Source organism: Anomaloglossus baeobatrachus, chromosome 11, assembly GCF_048569485.1.
Source record: "Anomaloglossus baeobatrachus isolate aAnoBae1 chromosome 11, aAnoBae1.hap1, whole genome shotgun sequence".
NCBI classification, from domain to species: domain Eukaryota; kingdom Metazoa; phylum Chordata; class Amphibia; order Anura; family Aromobatidae; genus Anomaloglossus; species Anomaloglossus baeobatrachus.
Window position 1 is genome coordinate 17,580,090 of NC_134363.1, and position 18,869 is coordinate 17,598,958.

Sequence of the window (18,869 nt, forward strand, 5' to 3'; positions counted from 1 at the left end):
ACTCACCTGCCCTGTGACGTCACTCTGGCCGGCGACTCGCCTCCTTCCTAAGGGGGCGGGTCATGCGGCATCACAGCGACTTCACATGGCAGGCAGCCAATAGAAGCGAAGGGGCGGGGATGAGTGGGAAGTAAACATCCCGCCCACCTCCTTCCTTCCACATTGCAGACGGGACGCAGGTAGGAGAAGTTCCTCGCTCCTGCGACTTCATACACAGCGATATGTGCTGCCGCAGGAATGAAGAACAACATTGTTCCGTAGCTGCAGCTAAAATAATGAAAATGACCGACACTACACCGATCATATGATACCGACGCTTTTGCGCTTGGTAATCGTAGTTAAAACGAATTACACACTTCACTACACACTTACACTACATTACGATGTCGAGAGCGACGCCGGAAGTGCGTCACTTTTGATTTGACCCCACCGACATCACACCTGCGATGTTGTAGTGTGCAAAGGGCGCCTTAGTTTTTAATTCACAGCAATTGCCCTTTTCTGACTGTCCACATATAAGATGAATTGATTGTCCCCTTTATTTTCCAGTCTTTTCCCATAAATGTTATTCGGGCATGTCTCGCATGTCCAAGACATGTAATGTGACTGAAAATGAGTGCCTTGGAGATCGATGTATGACCATCTCTCAACACATATTCAATGGTGAGCACAACTAAATTCTTCCATTCACTAAAAGTACAGTATCCTCATCTCATTTCTGGGTTTGGGATGTCTATCTACCTGCTTTGCAGATGGAATGCAGTTTTGGTCAATAATGAAAGGTTGTGCCAATGAAACAGTGTGTGGAGCCAATACCTCAGAAGCAGCAGCAGAAAAAATCAAATTCCAATTTCACTCGAATTGCTGCTCTGGAGAATTTTGCAACACTGATGAATATTATCGTAAGTGTCACAATGTTAATAATTACAGTGGAGTTATTGACTGATGGCCAAAACTTCAATCTTAAGGCCCCGTTACACGCAACGACATCGCTAACGAGATGTTGCTGGGGTCACGGAATTCATGACGCACATCCGGCCTTGCTAGCGACGTTGTTGCGTGTGACACGTACGAGCGACCGCTAACGATCCAAAATACTCACCACATCGTTGATCGCTGACATGTCGTTCATTTTCAAAATATCATTGCTCGTTCTGGATGCAGGTTGCTCATCATTCCTGAGACAGCACACATCGCTATGTGTGACACCCCGGGAATGACGAACAACAGCGTTCCTGCGTCCTCCGGCAACGAGGTGGGAGTGATATTCATGCGGCTGCTTACCGCCCCTCCGCTTCTATTGGAGGCCTGCTGTGTGATGTCGCTGTGACGCCGCATGAACCGCCCCCTTAGAAAAGAGGTTGTTCACCGCCCACAGCAACGTTGTGAGGCGGGTAACTACGTGTGATGCATACCTCCGATATTGTTCGCCAGATGCAGCGATTTGCCCGTGATGCACAAATGACGGGGACGAGTGAGATCGCTAGTGATGTCACAGCGTATAAAGCGCCCTTTATGTAAAAAAAAAATGTAACCTTCCTATAAACTATGTTTCAGTCCCTTTCCATTTAAATCAGTGTTCTGTGGTTTAAATTTAATTTAAAAAAAACTTAAATAGTTTTCTAGTTTAGAGCACTGGAAGTCAAAAAGTGTGAGATACGTGTTGCCACATTTGTAGGTAACTCAAAGCTCAGAGTTCATAGAAAAAGCCCATGGGACCTTCAGGATTTGAAGAGTGTTTGTGTGGAAGAATGGTCCAAAACCACACCTGAGCAATGCAGGTGACAAGTGTCTCCATACAGGAGGAATCTTGAAGCTTCATCACTAATGAAAGCTTTTATGTGAAGTATTGAATTTCAGTGTGTTCAATACTTTTTTCTGTAAATTTATGGATAATTGGACATCTATGGCTTTAGATATTTGCCTGTAGTGATTGGATGGGTTGTTACCAACATATCGTAAAAAATTTGTATCAATAGCACATCCAGGAATATATCACATATTCATTTACAAAAAGGTGATACGTTCAATCCTTATTTCACCTTCTGTATATATGTATCTACTATACAAAGCTGAGTGTATATATGTATGTATGTATGAGTGCATGTATGTATGTGTGTATGTCCGTTAAAGGAATTTGCACTGTCGCATGTACAATCACGAAATTTTGCACAGACACTCCATTTGACTCACGGAACGTCATAGACTATGTTTTGAGAGGAAATTTTAACCCCGTTATTTACAGTTATTCACCAAAAAACCTGCCTTTATTAAAGTTAATGGAGTTGGGAGCCACAATGCAGCAAGAATTTCAGAAGAATGCAAAGCCACGCCCTTGAAAGGAATGTTGGCGTGTCACAATGCAGACAGGGGAAAAGACAGACAGGGAAAGAGACAGACAGGAAAATATAATATATAATAATAATAATATTTATTCACTTATATAGCGCTATTAATTCCACAGCGCTTTACATACATTGGCAAAGAGACAGACAGACAAAGAGACAGACAGATAGAGACAGGCAGAAGCAGACAGACATAGAGACAGACAGGAAAAGACAAGGAAAGATACAGACAGGGAATGAGATAGAGAGACAAACAGACAGGGAAAGAGACAAAGACAGACAGACAGGGAAAGTGACAGACAGACAAGGAAAGAGAGACAGAGAGAGACAGACAGAGAGAGACTGGGAGAGAGACAGGGAGACAGTTACTATCCCAGGCAACGCTAGGTGCTACAGCTAGAATATATATATACAGTTAGGTCCAGAAATCTTTGGACAGTGACACAATTTTCGCAAGTTGGGCTCTGCATGCCACCACATTGGATTTGGAATGAAACCTCTACAACAGAATTCAAGTGCAGATTGTAACGTTTAATTTGAAGGTTTGAACAAAAATATCTGATAGAAATTGTAGGAATTGTCACATTTCTTTACAAACACTCCACATTTTGGGAAGTCAAAAGTAATTGGACAAATAAACCAAACCCAAACAAAATATTTTTATTTTCAATATTTTGTTGCGAATCCTTTGGAGGCAATCACTGCCTTAAGTCTGGAACCCATGGACATCACCAAACGCTGGGTTTCCTCCTTCTTAATGCTTTGCCAGGCCTTTACAGCCGCAGCCTTCAGGTCTTGCTTGTTTGTGGGTCTTTCCGTCTTAAGTCTGGATTTGAGCAAGTGAAATGCATGCTCAATTGGGTTAAGATCTGGTGATTGACTTGGCCATTGCAGAATGTTCCACTTTTTTGCACTCATGAACTCCTGGGTAGCTTTGTCTGTATGCTTGGGGTCATTGTCCATCTGTACTATGAAGCGCCGTCCGATCAACTTTGCGGCATTTGGCTGAATCTGGGCTGAAAGTATATCCCGGTACACTTCAGAATTCATCCAGCTACTCTTGTCTGCTGTTATGTCATCAATAAACACAAGTGACCCAGTGCCATTGAAAGCAATGCATGCCCATGCCATCACGTTGCCTCCACCATGTTTTACAGAGGATGTGGTGTGCCTTGGATCATGTGCCGTTCCCTTTCTTCTCCAAACTTTTTTCTTCCCATCATTCTGGTACAGGTTGATCTTTGTCTCATCTGTCCATAGAATACTTTTCCAGAACTGAGCTGGCTTCATGAGGTGTTTTTCAGCAAATGTAACTCTGGCCTGTCTATTTTTGGAATTGATGAATGGTTTGCATCTAGATGTGAACCCTTTGTATTTACTTTCATGGAGTCTTCTCTTTACTGTTGACTTAGAGACAGATACATCTACTTCACTGAGAGTGTTCTGGACTTCAGTTGATGTTGTGAACGGGTTCTTCTTCACCAAAGAAAGTATGCGGCGATCATCCACCACTGTTGTCATCCGTGGACGCCCAGGCCTTTTTGAGTTCCCAAGCTCACCAGTCAATTCCTTTTTTCTCAGAATGTACCCGACTGTTGATTTTGCTACTCCAAGCATGTCTGCTATCTCTCTGATGGATTTTTTCTTTTTTTTCAGCCTCAGGATGTTCTGCTTCACCTCTATTGAGAGTTCCTTAGACCGCATGTTGTCTGGTCACAGCAACAGCTTCCAAATGCAAAACCACACAACTGTAATCAACCCCAGACCTTTTAACTACTTCATTGATTACAGGTTAACGAGGGAGACGCCTTCAGAGTTAATTGCAGCCCTTAGAGTTCCTTGTCCAATTACTTTTGGTCCCTTGAAAAAGAGGAGGCTATGCATTACAGAGCTATGATTCCTAAACCCTTTCTCCGATTTGCATGTGAAAACTCTCATATTGCAGCTGTGAGTGTGCACTTTCAGCCCATATTATATATATAATTGTGTTTCTGAACATGTTTTTGTATATATATATATATATATATATATATATATTGTGAGGTAGCGCGGTCGGCTGCGCAGCAGAAGACATGGGATCCAGGCATATAGGTTCACAGCACACGGTGTTTAATGTCCAAACAAAAATCCACAGCAATATACATGTCTCTCCAGCAGAGACTCAGGGAGTTGTGATCACTCCCTCACACCCGGCACACCTGCCCCTCGTTCCTGTTTCCATTTAACCCTTCCTTCAGCCTGTAGGGAAACAGCATTAACCCTAGAGTGGATTTACTTTCTATCATGGAGTGAGCACAACCGGGGCGAGACATACCGGCCGTCATAGATAACCCCGGTCACAGTCTCACATACCCCCCCCCCTCAGTTCAAGCGTGCGGGGTTGAACTCCCGCCATCAAACACGGGCCGCGGGACAAGGCATCGGCGTTGACCTGCAACCTACCGGCCCGGTGTTCAACCGTAAACCGGAAGTTCTGCAGAGAAAGGAACCACCGGGTAACCCGGGCATTCCGTTCCTTGGCGGACCTCATCCAGACCAGCGGAGAGTGATCAGTCACCAAGCGAAACTGCCGTCCCAGCAGGTAATAGCGTAGGGACTCCAAGGCCCATTTAATCGCCAGGCACTCCTTCTCCACTACGCTATAATTCCGCTCGGGAGGGGTGAGCTTCCTACTCAAGAAGGTGACGGGGTGTTCCTCCCCCTGAACCACCTGAGACAGCACTGCCCCCAGGCCGACCTCAGAGGCGTCAGTCTGTACTATGAACTCCTTCCGGAAATCAGGGTTGACCAGAACGGGTTGTCCGCACAGGACCCCCTTCAGGGCCCGGAAGGAGTCCTCGGCCTGCGGAGTCCAGCGCACCATGACGGACTTCTTGCCTTTGAGAAGGTCCGTCAAGGGGGCTGATAGTCCCGCAAAATCCTTCACAAACCTCCTGTAGTACCCCACGATACCCAGGAAGGCCCTAACCTGCTTCGTGGTCAGGGGTCTAGGCCACTTCTGGATCGCCTCAACCTTGTTAATTTGGGGCTTAATCACTCCTTGGCCTATCACGTAGCCCAAGTAGCGGGCTTCCGTGAGTCCCAACGCACATTTCTTGGGATTGGCTGTCAATCCGGCTGTTCGAAGCGCGTCCACCACCGCTTGTACCTGTTCCAAGTGGGTCTGCCAATCGGAGCTGTAAATAATGATGTCATCAAGGTACGCTGATGCATACGCCTGGTGGGGTTCCAGCACTAAGTCCATCAACCTCTGGAACGTGGCCGGAGCGCCATGTAACCCAAAAGGCAAGACAACATAGTGGAAGAGACCCTCCGGCGTAACAAAAGCGGTTTTCTCCTTGGCGGACTCCGTCAGTGGCACCTGCCAGTACCCCTTGGTCAGGTCGAGCGTGGTAAAATATCGCGCCTGTCCCAGCCTATCAATCAGCTCATCCACCCGGGGCATGGGGTAGAGATCGAACTTGGATATTTCGTTCAATCTCCGGAAGTCATTGCAGAACCTTAAGGAGCCATCGGGTTTTGGTATTAGGACAATGGGACTAGCCCATTCACTCCGGGATTTTTCGATGACCCCCAGGCGTAGCATTGTCTTCACTTCTTCTGATATGGCTTGTCTTCGAGCCTCCGGCACGCGGTATGACTTCAGGCGTACCTTCAGGTGGGGCTCGGTGACAATGTCATGTCGTATCAGACTGGTCCTACCCGGCAACTCGGAGAAGACATCGGGGTTCTGCTGAACCAGCCGTCTGGCCTCTCGCCTCTGTTGCTTGGTGAGGGCTTCTCCGATCCTTACTTCCGGTTCGTCCTCTCCGGAGGTCGCTGAAGCCGGGAGTGAACGACCCGAAGAGGAGGGAGATGGGGGAAACTCAACCATCAGGCTTTCCCGTTCCTGCCACGGTTTTAATAGGTTGACATGGTATATTTGTTCAGGTTTCCGCCTACCGGGCTGCAATACTTTATAGTTGACCACCCCAACTTTTTCCTTTATCTCGTAGGGGCCTTGCCACTGAGCCAGGAATTTACTCTCCGCCGTGGGGATTAATACCAACACCCGATCCCCGGGTTTAAAGGTCCGCACGGTGGCTTGTCTATTATAGCGGCCGCTTTGCGCGGCCTGAGCCTCCTGTAAATGCTCCTTCACAATTGGCATGACCGTGCTTATGCGGTTCTGCATTCCTAAAATGTGTTCAATCACACTTTTATGGGGGGTGGGCTCTTGCTCCCATGTTTCCTTTGCCAGGTCCAACAATCCCCGGGGATGTCGCCCGTATAACAATTCAAAAGGCGAAAACCCCGTGGATGCCTGTGGCACCTCTCGGATGGCAAACATCAAATAGGGAAGCATCATATCCCAGTCCTTCCCGTCTTTGGAGATCACCCTTTTTAGCATGGTTTTCAGGGTTTTATTGAATCGTTCTACTAACCCATCCGTCTGAGGATGATACACAGACGTACGCAACTGCTTGATCTGGAGTAGCCGGCATAGTTCTTTGGTCACTTTAGACATGAATGGGGTCCCCTGATCCGTAAGGATCTCCTTGGGCAACCCCACCCGGCAGAATACAGAAAACAACTCCCGAGCTATAAGCTTCGCCGCAGTATGTCTGAGAGGTATCGCCTCTGGATACCGGGTGGCATAGTCAACGATCACTAGGATGTGTTGGTGCCCTCGAGCAGACTTTACGAGGGGCCCCACCAGATCCATCCCTATCCGTTCAAAAGGGACTTCTATAATGGGTAACGGCACCAACGGACTGCGAAAGTGGACCAGTGGTGCGGTAAGCTGACACTCCGGGCAGGTTTCGCAGAACCGTTTTACCTCCCCAAAGACCCCGGGCCAATAGAACCGTTGCAATATTCGCTCCTGCGTTTTCTTGACCCCTAGGTGGCCACTCATCAGATGTTTATGAGCCAAGTCGAGGACCCGCCGGCGATACGGCTGGGGCACCACCAACTGCTCCACCCCCACGCCCCGTATTTCATCTACCCGGTAGAGTAAATCCTGTTTAAGAGCGAAATGGGGGTACCTTACCTGGGCACCGGGCAGCTGGGCCACCCCGTAAATTACTAACACCCTATTCCGGGCATGTATTAACGTAGGGTCCTGGAGTTGGGCTGTCCCAAACGCATCCGGGGATGCCTCCAAGTCCGGGATGGGCTCGACCGTCTCAGCCTCTCCTGCCAATACCTCTAGGGGCGACCTATCGGGTTCACATTCTGTCCCTATCATGGGGACCCCTACGGCAGGTGTCCCGGATTCAGGATTGTAGGGCTCAGGCCCCGGACTGACCAATATCGGAGGGGACCTAGGGGTTCCCTTCCATAAAGTCCAAAAATAGGGCAGATCCCGTCCTAGGATCACGTCATAAGGAAGAGTGTTAAGCAGTCCCACCTCATGTTGCACCTGACCGCAAGGTGCTGTGATGGTGACAATCCCCGTGGGATAGTCTCGGCGGTCCCCATGTATGCAAACCACCCCCACGGTACGTCCTGTGGCCTTTACTTTAGCCCTCAAGGTGGATCGCACAAGGGTCACTAAGCTCCCGGAATCCAACAATCCTGTAACCGGACATCCATTCACCTGTATTTGGCACAAGTGGGGCTCAGTCTCTGGGGGAACCAGGTCAGCGGTACACACCACCTGAGCATACATTGAACCCCGCCGGGTAACCCCACAATCCATGGGCTCCGTGGTCAGGGGACACTGGGCTTCCATATGTCCCACCCGCTGGCACCGCCAACATCTAATAGGGAAGGAAACCCCCTTGACACGTTGTCGTTTAGGGTACATGGCCTTCCGGACCTCAGGAATGGCGGGCGCGGCCACAGCCAGGATGGTAGCGGACTCCTGTACCGGTGTCGGCGGTGGGTCCTTGGCCCTAGGCTTGGAGGGGCCGGACCGACGGGCGGTACGCAAAGTCTCAGTGTCCCGTATCAAGTCCTGCGTAGCCACATGCCGCTCTACCAGGGACACTAATTGGTCCAGGGTACTCGGGTCACCCTGTCCTACCCACCGTTGAACGGTGACGGGTAAAGTGCGCACAAAACGATCCACTACTACCCTTTCCACCATTTGCGCCGGGCTCAGAGTGTCAGGCTGCAACCACTTTTTTACAAGATGTAATAAGTCATAGGCCGGGGAGCGTACGGGTTTGGCTTCCTCATAGAACCACTGATTTACCCGCTGAGCCCGTACATAGGTATTCACCCCCAACCGAGCCAGTATTTCGGCTTTCAGGGTCACATAGTCAATGGCGTCCTCGGTACCGAGGTCCAGGTACGCTTTTTGGGGTTCCCCCGTCAGATAGGGCGACAATACCTCAGCCCACTGGGGGGTCGGCAGCTTTTCCCGCTCGGCCACCCGCTCAAACACTGCCAGGAACGCTTCCACATCATCCCCCGGGGTCATCTTTTGCAACGCTTGTCTCACCGCTTTCCGGACGCTGCCGTCGTCACCCGGTCCCGGGGTTGTTGCTGCCGGTCCGGCACGGATTGACTTGGCCAGGAGAACCATCTGTTCTTGGTGCCTTTTTTCCTGCAATTTCAAGGATTGCTGGTGCTGTTGCTGCTGTTGCTCCAACGTCCGGAGCAGGTGGGTATTCACCTGTTGTTGCTGTGCATTAGCCTCTTGTTGTTGTGCATTATCCTGCTGCTGCTGTGCATTAGCCTGAGCCAAATGCCTTAGTATGTCCTCCATGGCGTCGCTGGGTTTGGGCCGTAGTATAGCTGCTTGAATCCAGGACATGTGCTACCGGATCACCAGAAAAGGAAGTACACCTCACCGGGCTGGCATGCCCGCCGATTCTCCACCATATGTGAGGTAGCGCGGTCGGCTGCGCAGCAGAAGACACGGGATCCAGGCATATAGGTTCACAGCACACGGTGTTTAATGTCCAAACAAAAATCCACAGCAATATACATGTCTCTCCAGCAGAGACTCAGGGAGTTGTGATCACTCCCTCACACCCGGCACACCTGCCCCTCGTTCCTGTTTCCATTTAACCCTTCCTTCAGCCTGTAGGGAAACAGCATTAACCCTAGAGTGGATTTACTTTCTATCATGGAGTGAGCACAACCGGGGCGAGACATACCGGCCGTCATAGATAACCCCGGTCACAGTCTCACAATATATATATACATATATATACATATATATAAGATATGGACACAGGAGTATATAAAGCAAAAAAGGAATTTAGTGATAAACATATCAGAAACATGTGCACATATATTAATATAAAAATAAACGATTAGAAAAGAAGAAACATGACGCACCAAGGAAGCAAATGCATCAAAAATACATAGAAAGTAATCACAAAGGAACACAGTATTATGACAATATTGGAAGAGAAATTCAAAATAAGTTGCATGTGCAATCAATAAGTCCCCGACAGATTACAAAAGCTGATATAGTTTGTACCTAGCCAAGTAAAAAAGGAAAACCTCATGTCTTCTGCATCACCCGGGAAGAATTTTGCACCTGTGCAGAGACCTCACCGGTACAAGCATTCACAGCTATGTATTCGGATCTGATCACAGTAGAACAGAGCAAGGTGCACCTGCGCTAGCTGATAAGGTCTCTGCGCAGTCGCGAGATTTTGTCCAGTAACAGGGATGGCGAAGGAGGCATTATCCACGTCAATCATAATAAGTGGATGGTGATCAACATGGAGAAGAGACACAGGGGCTACAGACAAGGATGCCCATCAGAATGGACCCAAAGATCTACATACAGTGTTGAATATTTTTAAAAGGTGTTTGTGGGGTATACAGGGGGAGTTAGGGGATAACATGCACCTTTATGGAATGCAGCAAATGCGCTTCTTCAGGTGCTAGTTTTGAATTAAGATATTTAAGAGGAAAGGGGTCAGCTCACTAGCAGGAGAAGACGTCCATTGCAGTGGAATGGGTGTCAGCAGGAGCACACGAGAAATCCTTTATTTTCCAAAAAATTTCATACATTTTTTTATAACATCAAGACATAAAAACTTATAGAAAATCCATGGCAGGTAGCCTACAAAATTATGTGTGTTCTTCCAGTTCCTCCAGTAGATCCAACTCCAAATGGTGCAAAATGTCCAACTTGCTACTGTTCAGGAATTTTGGAGGAATGTAAGTGTGAGAAGGTGATGAACTGCACCGGATCCATGGATCATTGTTTTGATTATCGGCAGCACATGGTAGATACAGGTAAGAATATCTATATTTCTAAAAGAAAAGATTTGTATGATTATGGTATAAATTTTCCCAAAAAGTTGAAAATGTCTAAACTAAAAACAAAATTGATTGTGTCGCCATTTTTTGAGACTTGTAACATTTTCATTTTTCTGTTGATGGAGCTTTGTGTTGGCTTGCTCTTTACATGTTGATGTAACATTTTTTATTGATACCATATTGGCGTAAGTATGTTTAGATTACTTTTTTGCATTTTTTTAAGAGTTGCGACACTCAGAAAAGTGCAAAAGATTTGTTTTCTTTTTCCATTATTAACCAATAAAGTCAAATTATTTAAATTCTTTGATATTGATGCAGTAATGCCAAGTATATATATTTTTTTAATCCCTTCACGACCTAGGACATGAAGGAGTGATCGCCGCTGGCTGCTGTAGTGAGCCAGCGGCAATCCCCACACATGTCTGCTGATTTATACAGCTGACATATATGACTCGCAGGCACAGGTGGATCCATGATCCACCCATGCCTGTTAACCCCTTAAATTGTACTGTCAAATGTGACAGTGCAATTTAAATCACCGCCGCAGCAAACGTGTCTTTTCCTGCTGCCATCACAAGCCCCCTGATGCAATCACGGGAACCCGATCGTTGTCATAGTAGCGACGAGTCATGTGATGATTTCTGTTGCTATCATGACGTAGTTCAGGTTACAGCCGGCAGAGGAGCAGCAGCTGGTAACAAGGACAAAGCATTTCAGCTGATAAGAGCTGTGCATAAGTGAATGAGTGATCAGACTGCTGATCCTTATAGTCGCCCAGGGGGACTAGTAAAATAAAATAAGTAAAAAAAAAAGTTTGAAAAATAAAAAAAATAAAAGTTCAAATCACCCCCCTATTTTCCCCATTAAAAATTAAAGGGGTAAAAAAATACACATGTTTGGTATTGCCGCATTCAGAAATGCCTGATCTATCAAAATATAAAATCATTTAATCTAATCGGTAAATAGCGTAGCAACAAAGAAAAAATTCCAAACGCTACAATTATGTTTATTGGTTGTCGATAATTTTGCAATATCATATGATAAAAACATAGCATTTAGTACCATTAAAAATGTTAGGTCGACATGCAAAAACGAAGCGATCACTAAGCCATAGATCCCAAAAAATGAGAACGCTACGAGTCACGGAATATGGCGCAAAAAGTGCGCCACTTTTTTTGGACACATTTCAGAATTTTTTAAAACCCTTTAGATAAAAGTAAAACTATACATGTTTGGTATCTACAAACTAGTACCAAACTGAGATATCACATCAGTGTTACCATACAGTGAACCCGGTGAATAAAGTACCCCCAAAACCATCATGTAATTGCGCTATTTTTACAATTTTTCTGCACTTGGAATGCTTTTGCCATTTTACAGTACACTATATGGTAAATCCCATAGTTTAATTTAAAAATACAACTTGTCCTGCAAAAAACAAACCCTAACATGGCAATATTGATGGAAAATAAAAAAATGTTAAGGCTCTTGGAAGAAAGGGCGCAAAAAAAATGAAAAATGGAAAATCTCCCTGGGTGAAGGGGTTAAATGCATATACTTAATATTTAATGAAAGAATATGCAGAATGAGGAGGGTGTAGAATTTTCATGATTTTCTTCTTTTTCTATTTTTTTTTTTATTTTATTCTTTACTTTGTTTTTTTCCCATTGGTCGACTTGAAGCTGCAATCATTTTTCCATAGTACTATTATTATTATTATTATTATTATTATTTATTTATAGAGCACCATTAAATCCATGGTGCTGTACATGAGAATATACCACAAGATTGCAGTATAGAATATAAATCCCAATCTATTAGGAAACCATTTCACAAGGGGATTGTCATCGAAGGAACAGGAGGAATATTTGGGGTGCAATGGGTGCACAACGTAAAGCGTTTCCTTTAATGCATGCTTTAAATGCTGCTGTTGAAAATTGACAGATGCATTTAAGGGGTTTAATGTGGCAAACAGAGCTCGGTTCCTTTATTATCACTCGCTGCTGTGGCAAAAGATGATGATTGTGCAATACAGCCATCATCTGCCAGTAAAGAAATAGGCAAACCCAAAAGGACCCAACTTAATGTGTCCAAAAATAGAATATTTCATTAAATATGTTACCTAATGATATCTATTGGTTTTCTGTTTACAGGTGAGAGAGATGAGAAATTTTCTATCAAAGGTTGTATAAATCCTGCTGCCTGTAAAATCAACTTTAAAAATAACATTGGAGTTAATGTAAAAGAAAGCAAAATGGAGAAATGTTACAATCCACGGAAATCTAATAATCTTCAATGACTAGAAAATGAATAGACTGTCTTCAATTCCAATGATCTTTTTTTGACCTTCCTTAATCAGGAATTACAATACACAATATGATTATACAATGTAAAACGCCTTCTATTTGGGCGTCAGATTATTCCTTGGCTTTGCAATTGGGAAATGGGAATTTCTTTTGAAAATATCATATAAAATAATAAAATAAATAAATAAATAAATATTCATATAAAAAAATCTTTTTTGCCTGTGCAGTTTAAGTACAAAACTTAGTTGTACCATATTTTTCATTTTATAAGACGCACCCCAAATTTACAGATAAAAAAGGAAAAAAAAATGGGGTCTGCCTTATACTCTGGTGGTGTGGGGGGTGGCAGCGGTGGTGGAGTGGAGTCACAGGAGGCAGGGGAAGTGCTGGTGGAGTCTGTGCTGGCAGCGGTGGGGTCTGTGCTGGCAGCGGTTGGTCTGTGCTGGCAGTGGAAGCTGCGATGGCTGTGTGGAGAAGGCTGGTGTGTTGGGTGTCCCAGATGTTCTGTTGGCAGTCAAGGCTTCAAAGAAATGGTGCCTGGAGCAACATGTGTGCAGATGGAGCTCTCAGCCGAGAGCTCCATCTACGCATGGACTGACTCTGGGCACCATCATTTGAAGCAAGAGCATCTGTGATACCCGCCGCAAAGCCACCACAGCCCCACAGCAGCTGGCTACCCTCACAGAGAGGCAGCCGGTCACCCACACAGTGAGGCAGCCGGTCACCCACACAGTGAGGCAGCCAACTGTCTGCCCACACAGAAAGGCATGTGGCTGCTCACATGGAGAGGCACCTGGCTGCCCGCACAAAGAGGCCCCTGACTGTCCACACAGAGAGGCAACCAGCCGCCCGCACAAACAGCCGGCCACACGGAGAGCTGCCCGCACAGAGAGGCAGCCGGCTCACACAGAAAACCCCTGCACTAATTCTTCACCTCCCGGTAAGCTACATTCAGATTTTAAGACGCACCCCTCATTGTCCTCCCAAATTTTTTGGAGCAAAAGTGCATTTTATAATCCAAAAAATATGGTATGTAACCCTGTAGTTTGAAGATAAGCAAATATATACAAGCGGAACTAAATTCCAAATTTAGATTTTTTTTTAGGTCAATTGCTTCCACCCAGATTCAACCGGACCAACATTTTTCTGAACTACAAAGAGCAATCAAAAGGTTCCCTCCGGCCCCTTCAATGCTTACTGTCACCTGTCCAGTCTTCATGACATCTTGCGATTGCCGAAATGAGCACTCTAGGCAGGGACTTCTAGTTCTGATGAGGCATGGGATGTTTGTGCGCATGTACACACAAGGTAGAGACTTCATAATTTACAGAATACAATGTTGTCCAGCACCAAAACCTGTCACATGTCACACACCTACCTCCACTTAGGTATCTCAAAGTATGCAAGCAAAGACCATTTGATATCGGACACAAACAAGGCGGTGCTCTACCTATCAATCAGACATATAGAAATTATGATGTCAAGGGTTAAATTAGTTAACAAAACATAGAAACCCTCTAAAAAGTTAATTTTTTATTGATTAAATATTAAAATTATCCACACCTAGGTGTTCAAGCTATCAAAAGAACTGATAAATGATAAAACCATTGCGGTACACAGAAAAGGGTGAATTACTTGCCCTATGAAGGAACTCCTTTCTGTGCCCTACCTTTCAGTGGAGGTCAGCACCCCATATGGCGCCCCCACTCCCTGTCGACTGCCCCTAAAATCAACCTACGCATCCCTGCCAGAAATAAAATGCAAATGCTTAATAAAGTGTACGGTGCAAAAAGGTGCTATAGCGAAAACTGGCAGGGGCAGGGTAAATAAACTGTGATAAATTGATGTGTAGGGGGTACTTATCATTCTCACAATGGTGTTTGAATCCAAGCTTTGCCTCAACGTGTTTTACTGCCATCGATACTTCAGGAGGTTATGTGACCCTGCGTTCCACCAACAAGCCCGGTGGTGGAACACACTCTGAGGCATCTATACACTTAAAAGGTAGCACATGGACCTGACTTCTTGCATAGGTAGGAATACAACCCCCTACCCGGCCGAGGAGGGGCAGTTTCACCGTTCTGGGCCAATAAATACTGACACATGGGTAGACGATGCCAATCAGGCATTTAGCACACTGGCAACTTCTGTAGGGTCCACCAATACTCTATCTTTGAAAACATTATTTAATGAATTTTACACCCCCTATAAAGAATACCCTAAATCCTGGTGGGAAATCCAAACTTTGGAAAATTATATAAAAAATAAGGTGATTCCAAAAGGTCTTAGCATCAACCTGTGGCCGTCCCCCCGTACTACCAATCCACAGCTCCTGGAGGCTTAATTACTGGAATCCATTGATTCCTCTTTGAGGTTCCTGACTATTGTCCTCAAAAAGGAGAAAAAGCTGTTTGAATCAGCCACACTTAAATTGAATTTTCATATTGAAGGGATCCTTAAACACAAGGAAAATCTGTTACAAACCTCCATTGAAAAATACCACGGTTTTTAGAAGGAGCAGAAACATCTCCAGTTCCAGAGAGACCTTAGAGAATTCCAAAGTAACCAAGCCTACCGATTCACGAGCAAAAAACATCAGGCGGTAGCCTCATCTGATTGGGAAACCTCTGATACAAAAACGAATCGAACCTGGAATAGGGGGAGGATAAACAGGAGGCGTAAGGCCAATAACAATAAAAGATGGCCGAAAGTAAGCGAATATCCAGGAAGGGGTCACTTCAGAACTCAGAAGTAGCTTTGCCACCTGATTAAGAGCCAAATTATAAACCTATCAAGCTATAAACTCAGCACAATCCAATATCATATACTCTGAAGGGGTTTATGGTATGTCCCCACAAACGATTTTAATTGTTTCACATGGGTTAAGGATTTAAACCTTTTTGGGAGGAAGTCGGAATGGAAGAAATTCCTCCTTAACAACGATAGAGAACAGTGTAGAAAAAAGGGCTTTGCTGATGAGCATGTTGACAGCTATCAATCACTAATGGGACTGTTACAGGAACAGAATTCAATACATGACAACATGCCAGTGGCATTGGCCCATTTACTAATCTAAGGAACAATAGCTCCAAAATGACCCCACAGACCGGCATCAATAGTGTCGATATATTTTTGACCCTGGTTGAAAGAGATCTCCAGAGTATTGCAAGTAAAGGTGACCCAAAGGGTCTTGATGAATTGCAAAAAATGATAAAATCACCATCAAGCACTCAGACAAAGGGGGACATTTGGTGCTAATGGACCACAATAACTACCTATAGATTTTGTCTACAGGTGGGAATAATATGAAACTTTCTTTCAAAGCTTGTACTAATTTTGATGCCTAAAAAAAGGAGAAAAGGAGCATAAAGTGCAAAAATATTTTTTATTAACTACAAGTAAAATACCAATTGTACAGAAAAAGGAGGAAAACAGAGGACATTGGTGTCAGGCTGCCACTAGGGAGAGCTAAAGTCCTGCAGGGAAAGACACAACATGAAGCTGAATAAGCAAGGAGGGGAACTCCCAGTGTGTGCTGGTGCAGAGTCTTGCAGCATTAGCTGGAAAGCAGAAGCAGGGGATGGTCGGGCAGGCCGGGTCATACACAGTACGGGGAGAAGGAAGACTGGAGGAACGAGCAGAGGTGGGGTCGAGGTCAGGCCGAGATCAGTACCAGAGGAAGCAACCAAGTGGGGAGGTAGGAGAGGGGGGAACAACCAGGGCTATTGTGTGAAGGAAGGCAGTGGGACAGAGGAATGGCAGAAAGACTAGGGAACAGAACACAGACAGAGACCGAGGGCACAGAGAGGGGACGGATCAGGATCACACTTACAGGGACCAGCACTCAGAGGCAAAGCAGCACTAAGCTTATAGCCGACGCTGGTTCACCAAAGATGACAGTATTTAAAGCATCCAAGCTCCGAAAGTGAGGCACGGTAGAATGCTCCGCCCCCTAGCCATATGGACGGGGAGGCAAAACTGTGACAATTGGGAAGGTGAAGACACCAAACAGTAAATTGCACCTATGCATACATTCACATTACTGGGATATTGCACTTTTGCCCGTCAAAAGCATAATGCAAATTAGTAGGGGGTATGCAAAGAAAACTCTCCCATAAAACAGTGAGTACAACAAAAGGTGAAATCTTAATGGTAGTTCCCTAAAAAAATCACAAAGACCTGTATATTTGTGGTGCAAGGGTTAATCAGGAACCATTCGGTCAGCGTACCAACAATCCCACAGCCAGACTACCCTACAGACGTTTCACAATGTTTGTAAACATAACAGCTTCACCAGGGGAAAGAGAGAGACAACAGAGAGAGACAACAGCGCCGCCTATGAAGGGCCTGTCTTCCTTGTTGCACCATGGTACAGCAGCTACACCCATATTAGGCCTGGCTTCCCTTTGTGCCTTAACGTCCATTTTGTTTTTTCTCTTCAACTGCACCTTAGGTACCACACTGCATTGTATGGTGGCCTTCCTCATGTGCTGTGGTTCCTTTTAACATGTAGGCTCACGCAGCTTGCACTGCTAGTTGTAGAGGGATTCAGTGGTCATGGGCCAAATTCAATCCTTCTCCTCTGAATAGGCCCTTCTCTCTCTTTGGCCCAGGTCGTGGTCCTCTCCACAGAACAAGAGAAAGGGATGGTTGGTGAGGTTCTTGGTGGGGTAAGTAAACTTTGTGTGTGTAAGCAATACTTCCATTCAGGTCCTTGAGTGATCATATGGTCACAACACTTGAACATTGTAAGAACAGAACAGATTATTTCAAAGCATACTTGTACTGCCAACTGCTCCGTAGCTCTTGGTACTACAACTGCTGTTACACTGTCCTCTCCTTCATTTTCTGACACAATGGTTCCATTCAGTAAAGTTATAGAGTCCCATTCATCCATGATCACATCCAGGCTACAGGGCTCTGTTCCTACTAAAGGTCTTTCCAACTTGCACTGCCATTGGACAATGTTCATTCCCTTAGCTTCTCCATGCCAACTGTTCGCCCAAGTCTATCCCAGCCCTCCGCTATAGGGCAAACACCACTGTACACAGTGTGACCCAAGCTACCCAGGATAAGGTTTGGTGCACACTATGGTGGAATAGAGTACTTCATTGTTTCAACCTACATTACTGTTTCTGGTTTTGGGTCTTGCCATGTACACTCGTTCTACGAACCTTAGGCACTTGCTGACTAGAACCCTACCAGTTCCCCTAATCTTACTAAAACTTTATCTCTGCCTGTCTAAATATTGTCCTTAACACTTCCCAGTGTTCTTAAGGTACTGTCACACTAAGCGACGCTCCAGTGATCCCACCAGCAACCTGACCTGGTAGGGATCGCTGGAGCGTCACTACTCGGGTTGCTAGTGAGCTGTCAAACAGGCAGATCTCACCAGCGACCAGTGACCAGTCCCCAGCCAGCAGCGACGCGCGGAAGCGATGCTGCGCTTGGTAACTAAGGTAAATATCGGGTAACCAAGCGCTTGGTTACCCGATATTTACCTTGGTTACCAGCGCACACTGCTTAGCGCTGGCTCCCTGCACTCCTAGCCAGAGTACACATCGGGTTAATAAGCAAACCGCTTTGCTTATTTAACCGATGTGTACTCTGGCTATGTGTACAGGAAGCAGGGAGCCGGCACTGGCAGTCTGAGAGCGGCGGACGCTAGTAACCAAGGTAAATATCGGGTAACCAAGCAAAGCACTTTTCTTGGTTACCCGATATTTACCCTGGTTACCAGCGTCCGCAGAAGCCGGCTCCCTGCTCCCTGTACATTCAGTTGTTGCTCTCTCGCTGTCACACACAGCGATGTGTGCTTCACAGCAGGAGAGCAACAACTAAAAAATGGTCCAGGACATTCATCAACAACCGGCAACCTCACAGCAGGGGCCACGTTGTTCCTGGATGTCACACACAGCAACATCGCTAGCAAGATTGCTGTTGCGTCACAAAAACCGTGACTCAGCAGCGATGTTGCTAGCGATGTTGCTTAGTGAGACGTGGC

General features: G+C 45.8%; 1 protein-coding gene across 1 annotated transcript in view; it reads left to right on the forward strand.

Moving 5' to 3' along the window:
* The window catches only part of LOC142255930 (uncharacterized), a 27,096-nt gene extending 14,092 nt beyond the window's left edge, over positions 1-13,004 (forward strand). Inside the window, exons 2-5 of the mRNA XM_075327381.1 lie at positions 550-663; positions 753-902; positions 10,386-10,535; positions 12,713-13,004. Coding sequence (XP_075183496.1) covers positions 550-663; positions 753-902; positions 10,386-10,535; positions 12,713-12,858 — 560 coding nt within the window. The 3' untranslated portion in view covers positions 12,859-13,004. The remainder of the gene's footprint in view (positions 1-549; positions 664-752; positions 903-10,385; positions 10,536-12,712) is intronic.
* The last annotated feature ends 5,865 nt before the right edge of the window (positions 13,005-18,869 follow it).